Source organism: Acartia tonsa, chromosome 1 (assembly GCF_053477335.1).
Source record: "Acartia tonsa isolate MP-2025a chromosome 1, ASM5347733v1, whole genome shotgun sequence".
Lineage (NCBI taxonomy): Eukaryota > Metazoa > Arthropoda > Copepoda > Calanoida > Acartiidae > Acartia > Acartia tonsa.
The window spans coordinates 60,150,206-60,167,718 of NC_137260.1; the positions used below are offsets into that span (position 1 = coordinate 60,150,206).

Here is a 17,513-nt window from a genome sequence, read left to right on the forward strand (position 1 = left end):
GCTTAGCGGAAATGAAGGTACACTGATGTTTACAGCAAATTTCTTTTGTTTACATTTTTGTTATTCTCCAAAAACATTGTTTAAATACTTCCCTTTAATTGTAAACTATTTGCGAGGACTATTTATACAAAATATACTCTTTTTTTGTTGCAAAAGTAATAACTTTTTTAGTATAGGGAAGATACTCAATAATTCAAAATATCTGTCTTTTAGTAAACTATATAAAATAGATAGCTGAAATTCATTGACAATGGAGCATCTATTCTACAATTCACTTTATCTATCTAACTGTCCATAACGTATTTATTAAGATGAGATTTTTTTAGAAGAAATATGATTTTCTTAGCTGCTTCTAAAGATATATGTCTGAAATTTGTTATGAAGATTCCTGTAACCAGTGAGCAGCCTCACATCGTACATATGCTTTCAGTTTTGATAGGAATAGAAATTCAACGTCAGAAATTTTATATTTAAGGCTGCTTTAATAATAGATCCGGAATTTAAAATTAAATTGCCTCTCTGTTCATTTATTTTGCTTTGCTATAATTGGAAATTTTATCGATAAAAAAATATTTTCGTGTATTTGAACGAACTTCAATGTTGTCATCCGTGGATACCTCCTTGAATTAAGAAGGACAAGAAAAACAAATCTTTACCAACTTTGATTGATATTCTTTATAACTTGTTCTAATTGTGTATGTCTTAATTTTTTTTTTGCTTAAGCTTATATTAGGAAGAATGGCCTGGTACCTAGTTTAGTACTTTTATCATATTATCAGTCGACTTTAGTTATTACTAGAGGCTTCGCCAGTTACTTTTATGTAAGGATTGATAAAGTAAATCTATAATAAAATATAATTCTAAATTTAAGGTGGCCTGCTGTATTTTCTTTTCTGTCAGGCTAAATTTAGAACTTTTTTTTTAAAATGTCAATGTTGCATGAACAAGTTTTTTTTTCATAATTTTGATTTTCATGCTAACTCAAATGACGGAAGTAGGATGTAAAAATATATTTTCTCAGAACAAGAAGTGAATAATAAAAAATAGATTTTTTTTTCGGTGACATGCAATTCTTGGTTTTTTAGCTTTTGAAACGGCTAAACCAGGTTATGAAAGTACTAAACCATAATAAAATAATGTAAATATGTGTTATGATATTATTTTTTGTATGCTTATGTTTTATACAAATCTATCTATTTATCTTTAACCCCCAAGGATCAGAGGATATGGGAAAAGGGGCTATAACACATACTACCCACCCTCAAACCAACCTTCTATATATAGTTACACCGAGTACTGTAAGCTTATTGTTGCTGCGCTACCCATGACAAATCATACTTGTTCAAAGCAACATTCAACCGTTTTCCATGTGCCTATAAAAGTAATTTAATTTAATTAGTTTACTTTCTTTCTTTTTACTCAAGTCAAATGTATACAGTACACAGCTATTTTCATTTTAAGTTAAACAAATTTTGGTCAACATTTAGCATGGGTTTAAAACCCGAAGCAGGCAAAAAAAGGCCTGAAAAAATAAGGAAGTTTGTTTATAACACACATAACTAAACAAACACTGTAAAAAAATATTTGTGCTGCTACTCTTTAAATAGGGTATGTTAGAACAAAGAACCGTCAACGGTTAACTAAAAACCATAAAAATCATTTAGATCCATATTCCTTTTTATAAAAAAAATTTCTAACGCTTTATCGGAAATAAAAATGTTGCAGACTAATTAAAGACAATTACAAAGAAAATGTAATTGTAATAGACACTTAAATATAAATATCTATTTTTTACAGTGTTAAAAAAAACTAAGGACTAACAAAGACAGAAAATCACAGAGATCCTTTAGTGTTGACATGTCTAAGCTAAAGATAATAATCACTTAGCACCAAAAGTACACGTTTCTCCCTTTTTTTTCTCTTTAAATTGTCATTTTCCGTCTCCTTGTATTGAGTCTTGTTGTTGAGAAGTATGCTTTCACCCCCACTCCCTTTTTTCTTTTCCTCCACCTTCCCTTTTTGTGTCGCATTTGGCCGTTCCCCCATGAGTCGACCCCTCGACAACTTAGGTAAAAAAGTTGACCGGGACTTGCTGCGCCAACAAAAGGATGAACTTAAAAAACGGACAGTTAAACTAAAACACAGATCCTAGAAGGTCAGAATATTTGCTCTTATATGTAAAATAATTTCAAACAATTGTGTAAGTGTGTGTGTTGACATCAAATTTTGTGCAATTATCCTTTGAAGTTATTGTCATCTACAATATATCTTCTATTAATTATCCCTGCCTCTAAACAGGTATCACATTTTTGATCAACAACAATTTAGATTTTATTGTAATAAGCCATTTTGGCATTGAATATTTACATACATATTAAAAAGAAAATATTTGATGATTTTATTGACCAAAAAATAAATACTTTTTCTGTAATAATTATTTTTATGAACAAATATATTGTTTATAGCCCAAAGTTAATAAAGTTTTAACGAATTAAGAAAATAATTCAATATAATTGTAATCAACAAGTATACAAAGCAATGGATTCTTCAGTTGTCTATTTGTAGAAAAATAGAGTTATTAATTTTCTGGTTTAAGTTTTTATAGTTGAATTCATTGAGTTCAAATATTTGCATTCAAAGGCCTTTTTGTATTAAGGATCTAATAAAAGTACTAAAACAAAGTAGCATTATCTTACCGTGTGTCCAGTAAAATATCAGAAAAAATCACTGAACTATTACGTCTGAGCTAATACAAACAATGAAATAAATTCGGATAAAAATCACGAAACCTATACGTGTTTTCCAGCTGTTGTTGGGGGGCAACACATCGTAAAATTGACGACCTCTCCATTTGCCCCCCCAAATATTATTTTATATTTATTTCGCTTGTTGGTTATACCTTATATCTGATAGGTCTATATTTTTAGTAGCGAAGCTACTCTATAATTCACAATGTCCGTCCGTCCGTCCGTCCGTCTGTCCGTCCGTCTGTCCGTCTGTCCGTCTGTCCGTCTGTCCGTCTGTCCGTCTGTCCGTCTGTCCGTCTGTCCGTCTGTCCGTCCGTCTGTCCGTCCGTCTGTCCGTCCGTAATTAATGAATTGGGGGAAACGTGATTTTCTCGGCTCCGTCGGTCCGTCTGTCCGTCCGTAATTAATGAATTGGGGGAAACGTGATTTTCTCGGCTCCTATAAAAGATAGAGAGCTGAAATTTTTTGACAACATTCCTATCATTAAGGAGCACAATTAACTATAAAACATCAATGGCGGTCGGACCGCTTTTTAGCAGGTTTTAGGCTATTTTTATATTTTTTCAAATTATCCTCATAACTTGGGTGTTTGTGGTCCGATTTTCAAAATTTTTTCAGTTAAAGATATCAAAATTAAATTTCCCGTCATTTGAAGAAAACAACAATGACGGTCAGACTTCCTTTTTGCAGGTTTTTGGCTATTTTTATATTTTTTACATTTTTCCCCATATCTTTGGTGTTTATGGTCCAATTTTCGAAATTTTTTCACTTATAGATATCAAAATTAAATTTCCTGTCATTTGAAGAAAACAACAATGACGGTCAGACTTCCTTTTTGCAGGTTTTTGGCTATTTTTATATTTTTCACATTTTCCCCCATATCTTTGGTGTTTATGGTCTAATTTTCAAAAATTTTTCAGTTAAAGATATTAAAATTAAATTTCTGGCGTTTTAAGTAAAGAAACAATGGCGGCCAAACTGCCTTTTAGCAGGTTTTTGGCTATTTTTATATGTTTGACACATTTCCCCATATCTTTGGTATTTTTGGTTCAATTTTAAAACTTTTTTGCATTAACAGTTTCAAAGTATTTTTTCCCATTGTTATGTTCATCTAGTATGTAATTTACCTTAACCGTTTTCATCATGCAAAGTAAAACAAGGTTTCGTGTTTATTTTCTCCAATAAATCTATTCTTGATTTTAATAAATACACTTTAAATCTACTTCTACGTATTCCCATCCACAATTTTTTGTGCTTCGCTACTTATGGATGTTGTCATCCTTGTTTAGGAATATACTTTTTAGAGAAGACACCGAAATTAAATATTCTTAGAAGATTGAGGCAATTTAATTAATTTTCTCGTATTCATTCGAATCCGGTGGATAGGAACCGGTTCTCATCCATACGAAAAAACTATGTCTAGCATCGTATTATATCCAGTTTTCTACGAATATAGAAATGTACAATCATAAGATTAAAACCAGTTTTTTTAGCCGGTGCCTCCGGCACCTCGGGGCTAAAAAAACTAGTTTTAATCTTATAATTGTACATTCTATATCCGCGGAAAGCCATTTATAATACGATACGAGAAATAACTATTCTCGTATTCATTCAAATCTGGTGGATAAGAACCGGTTCTCATCCATACGAAAAAAAACTATGTCTATCATCGTATTATATATCTAGCTTACTATAAATATATTAATATAAAAATGTACAATCATTAAAACCAGTTTTTTTTAGCCCGTTCCTCGGCATCTCGGGGCTAAAAAAACTAGTTTTGATCTTATAAATGTCTATTTTATATCCGCGGAAAGCTGTTTATAATACGATGCGAGAATTAACTTAATAACTATTCTTGATTGTCTGTTGGGGGATCATGTAACTAAAGGGATGTGGACATATAGCTTAGAGTAGAAATAAAGGAAGTGGGTAAAAAGAAATAATTTACTTGGAATTGTTTCAATGGTCCGACTCCTTATACAATATACATGGTTTAAATTTAAGGCATAGGTAAATTGAATGTTTACATTTATTTAAAACTTGATATCAAACTAATAGACTTTATATTAAAATATAAAATTAATGCCCTTTAAAATTTTGTTTTAAAAAAGGAAAGTCGGAAATGAAACTAAAAATGCAGTTCAATATTTTCAGGACATCTTTAGACCTAAGAGCAAAGCTTTTTCACAACTTCCTTCGTTTTTTGTTAATGTGTCTACCTTTACTACGACCCTAGAGACAGAGGGAGTTCAATCCATAACCTTAAATTTCGGTTTAAAAAATTAAGAAATTCATAATTTCTCTTGGGATGGCTTGGGTAACATTTCTTACTTTTCTTGTTTTTGGAATTTCCTTGAAGAACCTTGCCGAGCAGAGAACCCGACCGCCCCTTATCTTGAAAAAAAAAAAATAATGAGATAGGAGGGGGGGGGGGGGGTTTCGTTGGGTTGGTTATTGCTTTATTTCTACTTTTTGCTTTAGGTTAGGTCGTGTTAGGTTTGTTTTTATTGAGTACTAGGAAGCCCCGCAGGGGTTATGTTTATAAAAAACAAGGATGACAACATACAAAAAAGCAAAGCACTGAAACGATAGGACAAACGGACATTAACACTTGTATAGTGTCTGAACTGAATAATCAGAATATAAAAGTATCGAAAGAGTCGAAGCAAAATTTAAGTAAATTTGTTGGAAAACTGCTTGATACAAGATAATGTTTATGGACATACTTACATTTTTAGGACTTGATTATAGAGTTGCTTCGCTTAAATATTGTTCTTTGTTGTCCCAGGAATCAATATACCAAAAATCAGATCAAACGGATAATTAGATCACATAAAAATTTGTTGTTAAAAAAGTAGAAAAATCAACATGTTTAAAATGGACGTACGGACATTCTGGTAATGATTATAGAGTTGCTACGCTTTCTAAATCGTACCTAACTACTACAGGAATCATCATGCAAAGTTTGAAATCGATAGGACAATTCTAACATGCCTAAATTAACGAATAAAAGCTATCTATCTCGGACGGACGGACGGACGGACGTATGAACGGACGGACGTACGGACCGACCCTTATTATAGAAAAGCTTCGCTTTTAAAAATTAGTATGGTTTTTAATCCACACTACAATTCAAAACAAACTGCTAAATGAATCTTTATTTGATAGCCTAAAACAGTACTCAATTAATTGTGATTAAACATTAATTTTTCTGTCATGAGAGTTTTTTTTACATTAAATCTTTTCACAGATACTGCAAAAATTTTCAATGGGCTGCAAAAATTTGGATGATTTTCAGATTTTGTTTTTTACTCGTTCAATGTAAAATTTCTAAAATTTTCGTCTTGGTATTCAATGAAATTTGGGATATAAAAATCAATTTCAGACACTTAACATTAAAACAGAACGTAATTAATGCTTTTTTAAAGAATTACAAAAATTATTTCTGTTAAAGGAGCAAATTCATTTCTTTAAATAGCCTAAAACCTGCAAAAGCATGATGAAACAGCCTTAACTAACTCTCTTAAATTATAAACCTAATATTTAGGGTAGGCGCCGCAATTAAGAAGATCGAAAAAAAATGAGAATATTAAAAAAGTTCTAAAACTAAATTTTTGTATTTTTAATTAATAGCTCCTTTGGACTCTTGCTTCAAAAGCATTTTTTGTGAATACAAACGTGCTTCGTAGGTAAATGAGATTTTTAAAAGTACGGTTGCTTTTAACAGTTAGATACACAATTGGATTTCCATACTTTTATATTTTATAGTTAGGTACACAACTAGATTTTGTACTTTTATCGTTTACAGTTAAATACACAACTAGATTTTGTACTTATCTTTTTTTATAAAAGGGAATAATGTAATTACAAATATATTTAATTAGCGGATGCGCCCCAATCATCTCAGAACTCTGTATTTAACAGTGTTTGGAAATGGCGAAAAATAGCCTAAAACCAATCCAAAACTAAACTAAAAACAAAATACCCTAAAACCATCCCGGGATCACTGGCTAGCCTCCCGAGAATGGAAACTCAATCGGTACAGTAGTTGTAAAAATCTTACTACTTTATATTATTCTTTCAAATGGTAAATGCAAAACTTCAAACATGGTTTATAGAGCCACTGTGACACTAGATTCAGACCAGAGCCAACATCAATATATTGGCCTAACCTCTGCAACTTTCAAGCAAAGATATAGTAGGCACAAAACCTCTTTCGCACGAGACACAGCTTGCACAAAGCTATCTGATTTCATCAAAACACAAAGACAGAAAAACACAAACTATAAAATTGAATGGTCAATTGAAAAACTAGCAAACCCTTACAATCAAAATTCCAAAAAATGCAATCTTTGCTTGACAGAAAGCTTCGAAATAATGAAAGCTTTCAAATCTAACATACAAACTTTAAACACCAGAAATAAAATCTTCAGCAAGTGTCCACACAGAGAAAAGTTCCTTCTTTCAAAGTGCATGACGTGAAACATATTCAAAGCAGTATTTTTTATATAATATGTATTAATTTGTAAAACTGCAAATGACAAATATGACCTATTTTTTGTCTATTTAAAGATTCCCTTTAAACACCTCCCCCTTTTTATATAAAGATGCTAACTCCCCCCCAACCCCAAGAGGATATAGGCAGTAAAAAAAAACCCGCAGGGGGCACAATTTTCTAACACTTCTTTCTCATTTAGTCTTTAAAAAGGATTCAAAATGCATGGACATATATCTTTTTAACTCTTATTTTATACATCTTAATTGGAACTGATGATCTATTTTTATAGAGAAACATATGTATTCCGCAAATAAATAGTTAAAAAATTAAATGTGTTTATACATATAATAATACTTTATATTATAGGATATATTCCAACAATATACAATAATCCATCCGTGTATCTAACTATTTTACTTTCTCTACTTGACATAAACAAATAATTATGCCTCAACAATCATTTGAAAAGCCAAAAGTTTAACTACACTTTGACAGCTGCTTAAGTACATGTCTTTTAACTCTCATGCACCGAAATTTGTCGCAATTTTTCCACCAGTCAGAAAGAAAAAGGTTGATTTATATGGGCAATCAATTATCATTTTTGTCTGGACTTGTGTTGGCCTGATGCTAAAATTTATCTATAATACAAAGTAGCTTGAAGTTTGTCTGTCCGTCCGTCCGTCCGTCTGAAGCTTAAGATCTCGGTAACCACTGAACTGATTGGATTCTACTCTTCAGGGTATATACCTACTGGTCCTGTGGTGGTTTTAGGCTATTTTCTTGGGGGGTTGGACACCCCCTACTCCCCAAAAACAAAAAAATCCCCCCAATTTTTTTTTTTTTTGCTGAAGATTTCCTTGGTCCTTTTATGAATTTCGCCAAAAAAAAATGTTATCACTTCTTGGGGCAAAGCCCCTAGAGGCTAGGGGCGAAGCCGCTAGTATATAATAAACAAGTCAATAAGGCATTGGAAAAATTAAAAGGAAACTTCAATTTCTAGATTATTAACAAAAATGATGATTTTAACCTTTATTAAAAAAAAACATCCCAAAATGGAGTCTGTCAGTGTGTAGCTAAGGATCTTTCAAACTGCTGAACTGATATAGTTCTTCTTTACAGCGAACCTTCGTAGAGTTCTAAGGAAGATTTATAGCTATTTTTGGAACAGGTTCTCAACACTCCCAAGAGAAATAGTCACTATAAAAAAAATTAACCCACCCCCTCAGAATTTTTTTTACTTATTTTTTTTAAAAACTAAACCTGTTAGGATATATTGCTTAAAATAATCAAATCTGAGCTCGGCAGCCGATGCCGATTACGAAATAAGCTGCAAGTTGCAGCCCACAGCAATTCAATATAATAAATATGCTACCAGTCGAGACTTTGTAAAATCTTAGTCAGAGCTGCCTAATAACTAGATTTTTTAATCCGTAGCGGAGCCAATTATTGGTTTGGTTGCTATGGTACTAAAATACAAAAAAAATAATACAAGAAAAAAAGGGGACTGTCCTTTAGAGAACAGGCCAACGAGGACTATTACAGCTATTATAACATTCTTTCATTAGTTTTTAAGAATCCAAGTTATTTAGGACAAATTTTTCTTTCAAAATTTACTAAGAAATATTTTTACAAGTTAAGTTGTCTATAAATTTAGATGACTTTTTGGATTTTAATTACAAAAAAGTTTATTTTTATTGTCAATAATTTTTACGGTAAAGACTATTTTGAAAAAAAAAATAAACATTTTTAGCAAAGAAGCTTTTCGAAAAATGATTTTTGTAAATGAACTAAATTAGTACTATAAAACATGACCTTCTTGTTAAAAAAAATTTAAAACATGAATAAAGTATGATAAACTACATTATAAGGGTATTTGGGTAATAGGCACAGTTACATCCAACAGAAAACCAACTATTTGATATTTAGACAACCTTTGTGTGGCATTCATAACTGTGCATGGTTTTGAGCTTGTTTATGGGCCAGACTCAAACCAAACACCTCACTGATAGCAAGCTTACATTTTACAATTTACGATGATTCACGGGGTAAATAATAAATGATTCAAATATTTTTAAAAGCGAAGCTTTTCTATAATTAGGGTCGGTCCGTCCTTACGTCCGTCCGTAAGTCTGTCCGTCCGTCCGTTCGTCCGTAAGTCTGTCTGTCCGTCCGAGATAGATAGCTTTATTTCGTTAATTTAGGCATGTTAGAATTGTCCTATCGAGTGCATGGTGATTCCTGTAGTAGTTTGGTACATAGCAACTCTGTAATCATTACCAGAATGTCCGTACGTCCGTTTTAAACATGTTGATTTTTTTACTTTTTTAACAACAAATTTTTATGTGATCTAATCATCCGTTTGATCTGATTTTTGGTATATAGATTTCTTGGACAACAAAGTACAATATTATAAGCGAAGCAACACTATAATCAAGTCCTAAAAAGTAAGTATGTCTATAAACATTATCCTGTATCAAGCAGTTTTTCAACAAATTTACTTACACTTTTGCTTCGACTCTTATACTTTTATATTCTGATTATTTAGTTCTGACACTATACAAGTGTTAATGTCCGTTTGTCCTACCGTTTCAGTGCTTCGCTTTTGTGGATGTTGTCATCCTTGTTTTTTTTATATCTTTATTTTATTGCTTCGCTTCTTACTAGCTGGATTTGCTAAACCTTGTTATCGTTTAAACTAAAATTTTTAGTTTGTTTTACATGAAGTTAATTAAAAAGTAGCGTCGCTCCAAAATTAATCTTTCAACCCATAGACAAACGAATATTGTAAATAATTTCCATGTTGTCCGGTAAAATACCTTTAATTGAAAAGTTGTCTATTCCTAACCTCCCCCTATCCCCATTTGAGTAAAATTCTAGCTTCTGCTGTGGGGCTTCCCAAACTCAACTCAGCCTATAAACTATGCTAATAGTTAAAAACTATTATTTCTTAATTTTTTTAATTGTGTTACAAGATTAATCAAGTGCCATAACTGTAATTCTAAATATTGTTCACAATGTTGATAAAAATATCAGCCAAATTTCCTCTTCAAATGTAATGTTTCAGTAATAACCACTTTAAATGGTATTTTGACACAATATACCTAAATTCTGAAGAAAAAAAAATAGGATCTTATAGGTGGCTCAACAGCGATTAGAGGGATACTCCCAAAAAGTTCGTCTTTTTTTCCAATTACGTCAATATTGTCTAATGACAGTCTTTTTTGTTTTCCTAATGAATATGGACATTGACAAGCCTTTGTGTCCCTCCTCCTGCTGCTGCAGCTTGCCTGCATGTACTGTCAGGGATTCAGGGATAGGTAACTCCATTGACAAGTCATTGTGTCCCTCCTCCTGCATCTTGCCTGCATGTATTGTCAGGTATACAGGGATAGATTCCTCTATTGACAAGTCTTTGTGGCCCTCCTCCTGCTGCAGCTTGCCTGCATGTACTGTCAGGTATACAGGGATATATCACTCCATTGACAAGCCTTTGTGTCCCTCCTCCTGCATCTTGCCTGCATGTACTGTCAGGGATAATGGGATAGGTAACTCCATTGACAAGCCTTTTTGTCCCCCCTCATGCATCTTGCCTGCATGTATTGTCAGGTATACAGGGATAGATTCCTCTATTGACAAGTCTTTGTGGCCCTCCTCCTGCTGCAGCTTGCCTGCATGTACTGTCAGGCATACAGGGATTGGTCACTCTATTAAATATTGTCAAAAATACTAGGATTCCTCTTAAACCGTAGAAAAAGGCTAAAATTTAGTAAAAATTAGGTTTCAAAGAGTTAAACAAATGAAAATATTGAGTTCCAAATTGTACTTTATATTTTAGGGTGGATATAATGATTTTATAACCCCGTAATTGTTTGAGCAAATAAAAATATACTGAAAAAAAATTTTATTCTATTCACCAATCCCTGGATTCTTGTTTCAGGCCAATAGAAATTCAATGTGTGGGGTAAACCTTAATAGATCTTAAAACAATTAAGTTATTGCCTAATCAGAGGGTTCTTTAAAACAGACTAAAAAAACAGGGTGGTGTATGTTCATAATGAGCGCAGCAAAATAAATCAACAGTTATACAAATAACAGAAGTCAAATGTAAAAGACAAAAATTTCAAAGATAGCACTGATCAATTAATATTAATATTAAATTATACAGGCACAAAAAAGATGTAGGCAATTAACAGTCGAATTGACGAATGAATGTATTGATTGTTTTTATAGAGCTCCTGTGCTCCTAAAAATTATAATTGAAAAAAAAAATTAATTTAAACTCTGTGATGCATATGTTCTAATAGTACTTTACAAAAAACAAAGTTTCTTAAACAAAAATAGGACTTAATCTTTTAGTCTTAAGTTTTATTTCTATTTGCTATGTGTGCTTGTATTTATACATAGGCTAAGAATTAATAGATCTTTGAATGAAACAAAAATTTGAATATATTATTTTTCAGGTTTTTTATTGGTGACACCATTCCAAGAATGGAGGTTGGCCTCCTGAGTAAAGACAAACGACTGCTGGCCGCCAGAGCCAGATATTCCTATCTTTTCCCTGCCAGTGACCTTTCATCCCTTGAATCTGATGATGCTCCATCTTTATATCAAGTTGATGAAATAGCTAGTTTGGAATTGAAAGATGATGCTAAAGATCTTACTGCTACTAATGACACTTCTAACTCGGATGAAAAAATAAATGACTTTGCTTACCTAGATGATGAATTTAACTCCAACGTTTCAAACTTAAATGATAATAATGACCCGTACAATGATGTTAAGACTGAAAACATTGCAATTCCTGACTCCTACCTTGAAACAGACAACAGCTGTTCCTACCTGGAAGTTCGTGTAGGATCCTTTTATGAGTTTGAGACAAGTGATTCTGCTGCTAAAAGAAGAAAATCCTTTGCCACCAGTTATCAGCAAATTCAACAGGATGAGGGTTATTCATCTTTTCAATCTTCTAATGAAAGGTATAGTTTTCGACTGCTAATAAAATAGGTGTCTTAACATTAGAGTAAAACACTAGAGGGGGAAGTTGTAAAATAAATGTATATCCCTATCCCAATGACCTTGTTCCGACTCTCAATTGGGTCTTTGAAAATCAACTAAGGGTGTTGGGAATATTAACACAGCCAAGTAGCAGAAAACAATTTGCTAGCAGACTAAAAAGGTCATTGGAAAAGGGGGGGGGGGAGGTAGTTATCTGTATATAACATCTAAACTTCAGATCTGTTGTCTGAACTTTCTAGTTGAGATCCACATTAGGAAGTAGCACCCACTCTTTCTATAATTCACTTTTTCCTTCTGTTTGTTTATCGATTTTATTTTCTCGGCTAGTTTACATAGGATTATCTAAAAGATCCACATGACTATTGAGCATCTACTCTATAACTTACTTTGTTCATCTGTCTGTCTATTGCGATGTGGTAAAGATGAATATTCTATTGGAAAGTGTATTATTTTGGGGTTTTAAAACAATTATATCATGTTTTAGCAAATAAGTTATATATAATTTTTTTTTGTAAAAATCATAATTTTCTGATATTTTTTCAGTGATTCCTGTGACGAAAATAGTTCTCAATCAGACGACTTTAATGACAACAACAACACTTTAGATAAACTAGATAACATTAATGAAACCATTCCTTGGTATGAATCCTCCGACTATGACAATGACAATGAGAAACAAGACAACAAGACTGATGTATCTGATGAATATGAAAACTCTGAACAACTTTCAACTGATGAATCTGAAAGATCTGATCAGCTGATTTCAACAGATGAAGACGACATTGAGACTGAAAAAAATAATACCCAATCTGTTGACAATGAGATAGATGAAGATGCTGAAAGGACGAAGCAAGGACTGCTTGATTGGATGGATTGGGTGGCCAAAAAGTTGGATTTTGTTCATAATTTTGAATTAGAGGAGGAAGAAGAAATAGAAGAAGGTAAAAACTTTTATATAATCTTAAATCTAAAAACACGTGTAAAACTTTTTTGGCATTTTTTATACCTGTCTTTGTTTATATTCACTTTGTTGACATCCTTGTTCAATTAAGTGTCAAAATTTGATATTATGCTTTGATTTGTACTGTAGACTTCACACAAAATAAAAAACTTCAATCATGGAAAGAAAATGAATTAGTGGGTTTCGTCGTATTTTCACAGTTGCTTTTGATAGGTTATTTCAGGTTAGGTTAGGTAAATGTTAATGATTGCCCCGCATGGTTAGAGTACCCCGAAGGTGATAAAAAAGGAGAAACGCTACTGTGAAAATACGACGAAACTCGCTACTTTGTTTTCTTTCCATGATACGAAAACTCTTCTTTGTTTAGACTACCTACCTAACTCCAATGGACGAGTATGTGATCCGTACATAGACATGTCCAGCGAAGACCTTGCTGACAGGATAGTTGAGATCAGATCCTATGCCACAGATACTATCAAGACACAGCTGAAAGGACGTTGCTGGCTTAGAATGAAGGTAATTCCTACTAGGATAGTATATTATTTTGCTTGATTTTCCTTATTAAAATGTGACTATCTAATAACCGCTATTATATAAATATTTCTGTAAAAAGACAACATCTTAACTAATTGTTTTAAAAATATTAAAAACATTTTTAAAACATAATAGAGTTTTTACATGCTTAATATTACATTCAACGCATATTATATAAAAAAAATAATAAACAACATTCAATTTGTTTCTTTGTCTCATTTGTAGAGACTTGCCTTTATGGGTGTTATCAAACTTGTTATCTAGTAAAAACAATATTAAAAATCATCTAACCTTAAATAAAGTTATTGTTTTCGAGAGCATTAATAAGAAATATCTATTTATTTTGTATGTTGATTTTAAATTGAAATATAAGTGTCAAATGTTTGATGCCTTTTAAGCCTTCATCTTTTTAGTGTAATTTTATAATTTTAATTACAAAGACCTAAATGATAATGAGTTGATATTTTAGCACTTTAGACATTAACAAGACATTTGACATTAATTTTACAGTACAGCAAATTTTTGCTGACGTCTTGTTAAGGCTTAAATTTTTAGCAATGCCGAAATAGTTTTTTAAAAAATTGAGCTAGCCCTAAGACATTGACAACTGCCAAGTAATGCTATTACCTATTACCTAGTTTGGCCAGAATTCTCTTTCGATTTCAAGTGATCATCTAGAGAACCCAAGGGCATCATCAGCTTGTAATGGGATGCGATACTCTAACACCCAATGGTGGATGTTAGGTTGAATAACAACCAACCCTTTGATTACAAAACCTTTGTCTGAGAAGTCCTAACTCTGCATGGTAATGAGTTGCGCTTGTTGATTGGCCAAGGCATTCCCCCTACTCTAACTATATCTGACATAGCAACAGTAGGAACCAGCGGATGCGCTATGTGTTGAGCCACGGTCGCATGTCTTGGCCTTTGTTAGAAACAATTGTTAAACTATTATGTAATGTGTTTTTAAAAAGACAAATGCAAAAATAAGGAACCAATTTTAAGTAAATTCTATTTGCATATAACAATATGTAAAACAACAAACAAAATATGCATATATTTACATTTATTTGGTCAAAAATAATCTTTTTTTTTAAGTTTACTTTCCAACTATGATCTAACTTGTGTGTTTTAACAAATTATTCTCTAAAAATTAGAATTCTTTTCAATTAGCAAATTGCTAAGTTTGACCTTTCTATAATTTTTTACAGTGAATCAACAAAATTGTGGAAATATCTTTGCAGTCACAGTCAATATTTACAGCTTAACGTCCATGTAACAAGTTCTATTTTATACTTATACTAGCGGCTACTCCCCTAGAGGCCTCTAAGTGCACATGAGGAGGGTGGAGTCCAATTTGATAACCAAATTTTTCATTTTAGATTTAAAAAGAAAAAAAAATGGGAGGGAGTATTTTTTTCCTAAGGGCGTTTTCTTTTGAGAGGGTTGTGGTAACTTCCCAAAAATAGTTTTAAACCTTCCAAGGATCTATAAGAAGCTACCCATATCGGTTCGGTGGTTAGCGAGATTCAGTGCAAACAGACAGACAGACCAACAGACAGACAAACAGACAGACAGACAAACAGATAGACTGATAGACATCGTGTTACTTCATATTATAAGGATTTTATCTATATCAACAAATAAAAGTAATATATCCTGCATAAGGAAAAAGGATAAGAGGATGAATATTCACCCCCTTTTCATGGTAAAATACAACTTCCCCATCTCTAAATTTTTAAAGAAAATTTAGCAGACGAAAATCAAAAGCCGCTCAGGGCTTTTTGTAAGTCAATCATAAATAATAATGTGAATAAAAAGAAAAGCGATATTTAGCAAACAGCCGTGGGCGGTCAGAATCAGCTGAATGTTTATTATGAAAAAAACTTCCCCCTTTTTAGAAAGGAAAGGATTCATCTTTCAGGCACAAATTTTTTTTAATAAAAATAAATTCTTTGTAATTTTTAATTAAAACATTAAAATGACAATCTAAAAGTAAAAAGTAAAAAAATATTTATTAGATGTTGTTATTTTAGTATTTTTTATATTTAATAACAAAATTTTCTTTTTATTTTTAATTTAAATACCTATTATATTCTAATTATTAAAACTACATATTAATTTTGTAATCCTCCCATTTGAAAAGTGGTGGAATAGCAATAAAATTTAGCGCGGCAACAGCGCTAATTAGGCCCCTAGGCCCACTGCCTAATTTCGTCTTCTAGGTGCTTCGATTCCTCTCTTTTATTTTTTTCTCTATGATATCCTGTAATCTTTTAAGCTAGGGTTGGGCTGGATACTTTTTTGGCCGGATACCGGATATCCGGCTGATTTCTAATTCCCATAAGGAAAAAGGATAAGAGGATGAATACTCACCCCTTTTTCATGGTAAAATACTACTTCCCGATCCCTAAATTTAGAAGCAGACGAAAATCAAAAACCGCCCAGGGCTTTTTGTAAGTCAATCATAAATAATAATGTGAATAAAAAGAAAAGCGATATTTAGCAAACAGCCGTGGGCGGTCAGAATCAGCTGAATATTCATTATGAAAAAAATTTCCCCCTTTTTAGAAATAGAAGGATTCATCTTTCATGAACAAATTTTTTTAAATAAAAATAAAATTCTATGTAATTTTTAATTAAAACATTAAAACGAAAATATCTAATCTAATATTCTTGCCCTAAATATGGAAATAGTAAAAAGTAAAAAAATATTTTTTTAAATAATTTTTAATCCTCCCATTTGAAAAGTAGTGGAATAGCAATAAATTTTAGCGCGGCAACAGCACTAAGTAGGCCTCTAGGCCCAATGCCTATTTTAGTCTTCTAGTTGCTTCGATTCCTCTCTTTTATTTTTTTCTCTATGCTAATTCCAGATATCCGGTATCCGAATAATTTCAATATCTGGCATCCGGCCGGAAATAGAAAATGGCCGGATTTGCGGCCGGATATCCAGCCCAACCCTATTTTAAACATTTATTGTAAAAATAATTTCAGAACCATACAGAGTTGCATGGAACCTGGAGGGATGGCCGGAGGACAGGACCTGGCGGCATTGCATCTCCAGAACTTGAAAGCCTGGGCATTCTTAATATGGCGGGAAATTACAGCAATGGAGTACTTCATGGACTAGCCAGGTACAGTGTTCTTGCTGTCTTACAAGGGGGGGGCTTTAGCAGGGGCGTCCAAGCTTTTTTTTGGGGGGGGGGGTAAAAAATTTTAGGGGGGGGGTAATTCGTGTTTGGGGGGGGTAAAATGGCGCGCGAAGCGCGCCGAAATTTTTTTTACCCCCCCCAAAATTTTTACCCCGGGGGTAAAATTTGATTGGGGGGGGTAATTACCCCCCCTAAAGTCTGTTGGGGGGGGTAAATACTCCCCCCAAATCTGTTGGGGGGGGTAATTACCCCCCCCAAACTAATTTACCACGGGGGTAAAATTTTTGGGGGGGGTAATTTAATCATGTAAAAAAAGCACCTACCTAATCTATTAAGTTAATAATAAGTACTATCTTATAACATAAAGTAGTAAGTAATGTTTATTTGACTATAGCTTCAGATTTCATTACTTTTAATACTGAGTTCTCCTTTTTAGGAAAGCTTCACATAGATCCCATGATGGTTCCACACTATTATAGGTCAATCCTTTGAGTGGTTTTAGGCTATTTTTCTCCTCCCTTTTTACCCTTTAGAAAACACGAGTTCTTAGATGCTAAGGGCGCCACTACTATTCAAATATATAGTAGTATCTCATTCTT

The 17,513-nt window shown here is 32.6% G+C and overlaps 1 protein-coding gene across 2 annotated transcripts in view; it reads left to right on the forward strand.

Annotated features, from left to right (window-relative positions):
- Window positions 1-2,045: 2,045 nt before the first annotated feature.
- The window catches only part of LOC145325160 (uncharacterized), a 29,808-nt gene continuing 14,340 nt past the window's right edge, over window positions 2,046-17,513 (forward strand). Inside the window, exons 1-5 of one of the 2 annotated variants that reach the window (XM_080168024.1) lie at window positions 2,046-2,155; window positions 11,709-12,224; window positions 12,808-13,205; window positions 13,593-13,741; window positions 16,757-16,896. In XM_080168024.1, coding sequence (XP_080024150.1) covers window positions 11,737-12,224; window positions 12,808-13,205; window positions 13,593-13,741; window positions 16,757-16,896 — 1,175 coding nt within the window. In that variant the 5' untranslated portion in view covers window positions 2,046-2,155; window positions 11,709-11,736. Of the gene's footprint in view, window positions 2,299-11,708; window positions 12,225-12,807; window positions 13,206-13,592; window positions 13,742-16,756; window positions 16,897-17,513 lie in introns of both variants that reach the window. The other variant, XM_080168032.1, reaches the window with a different exon arrangement.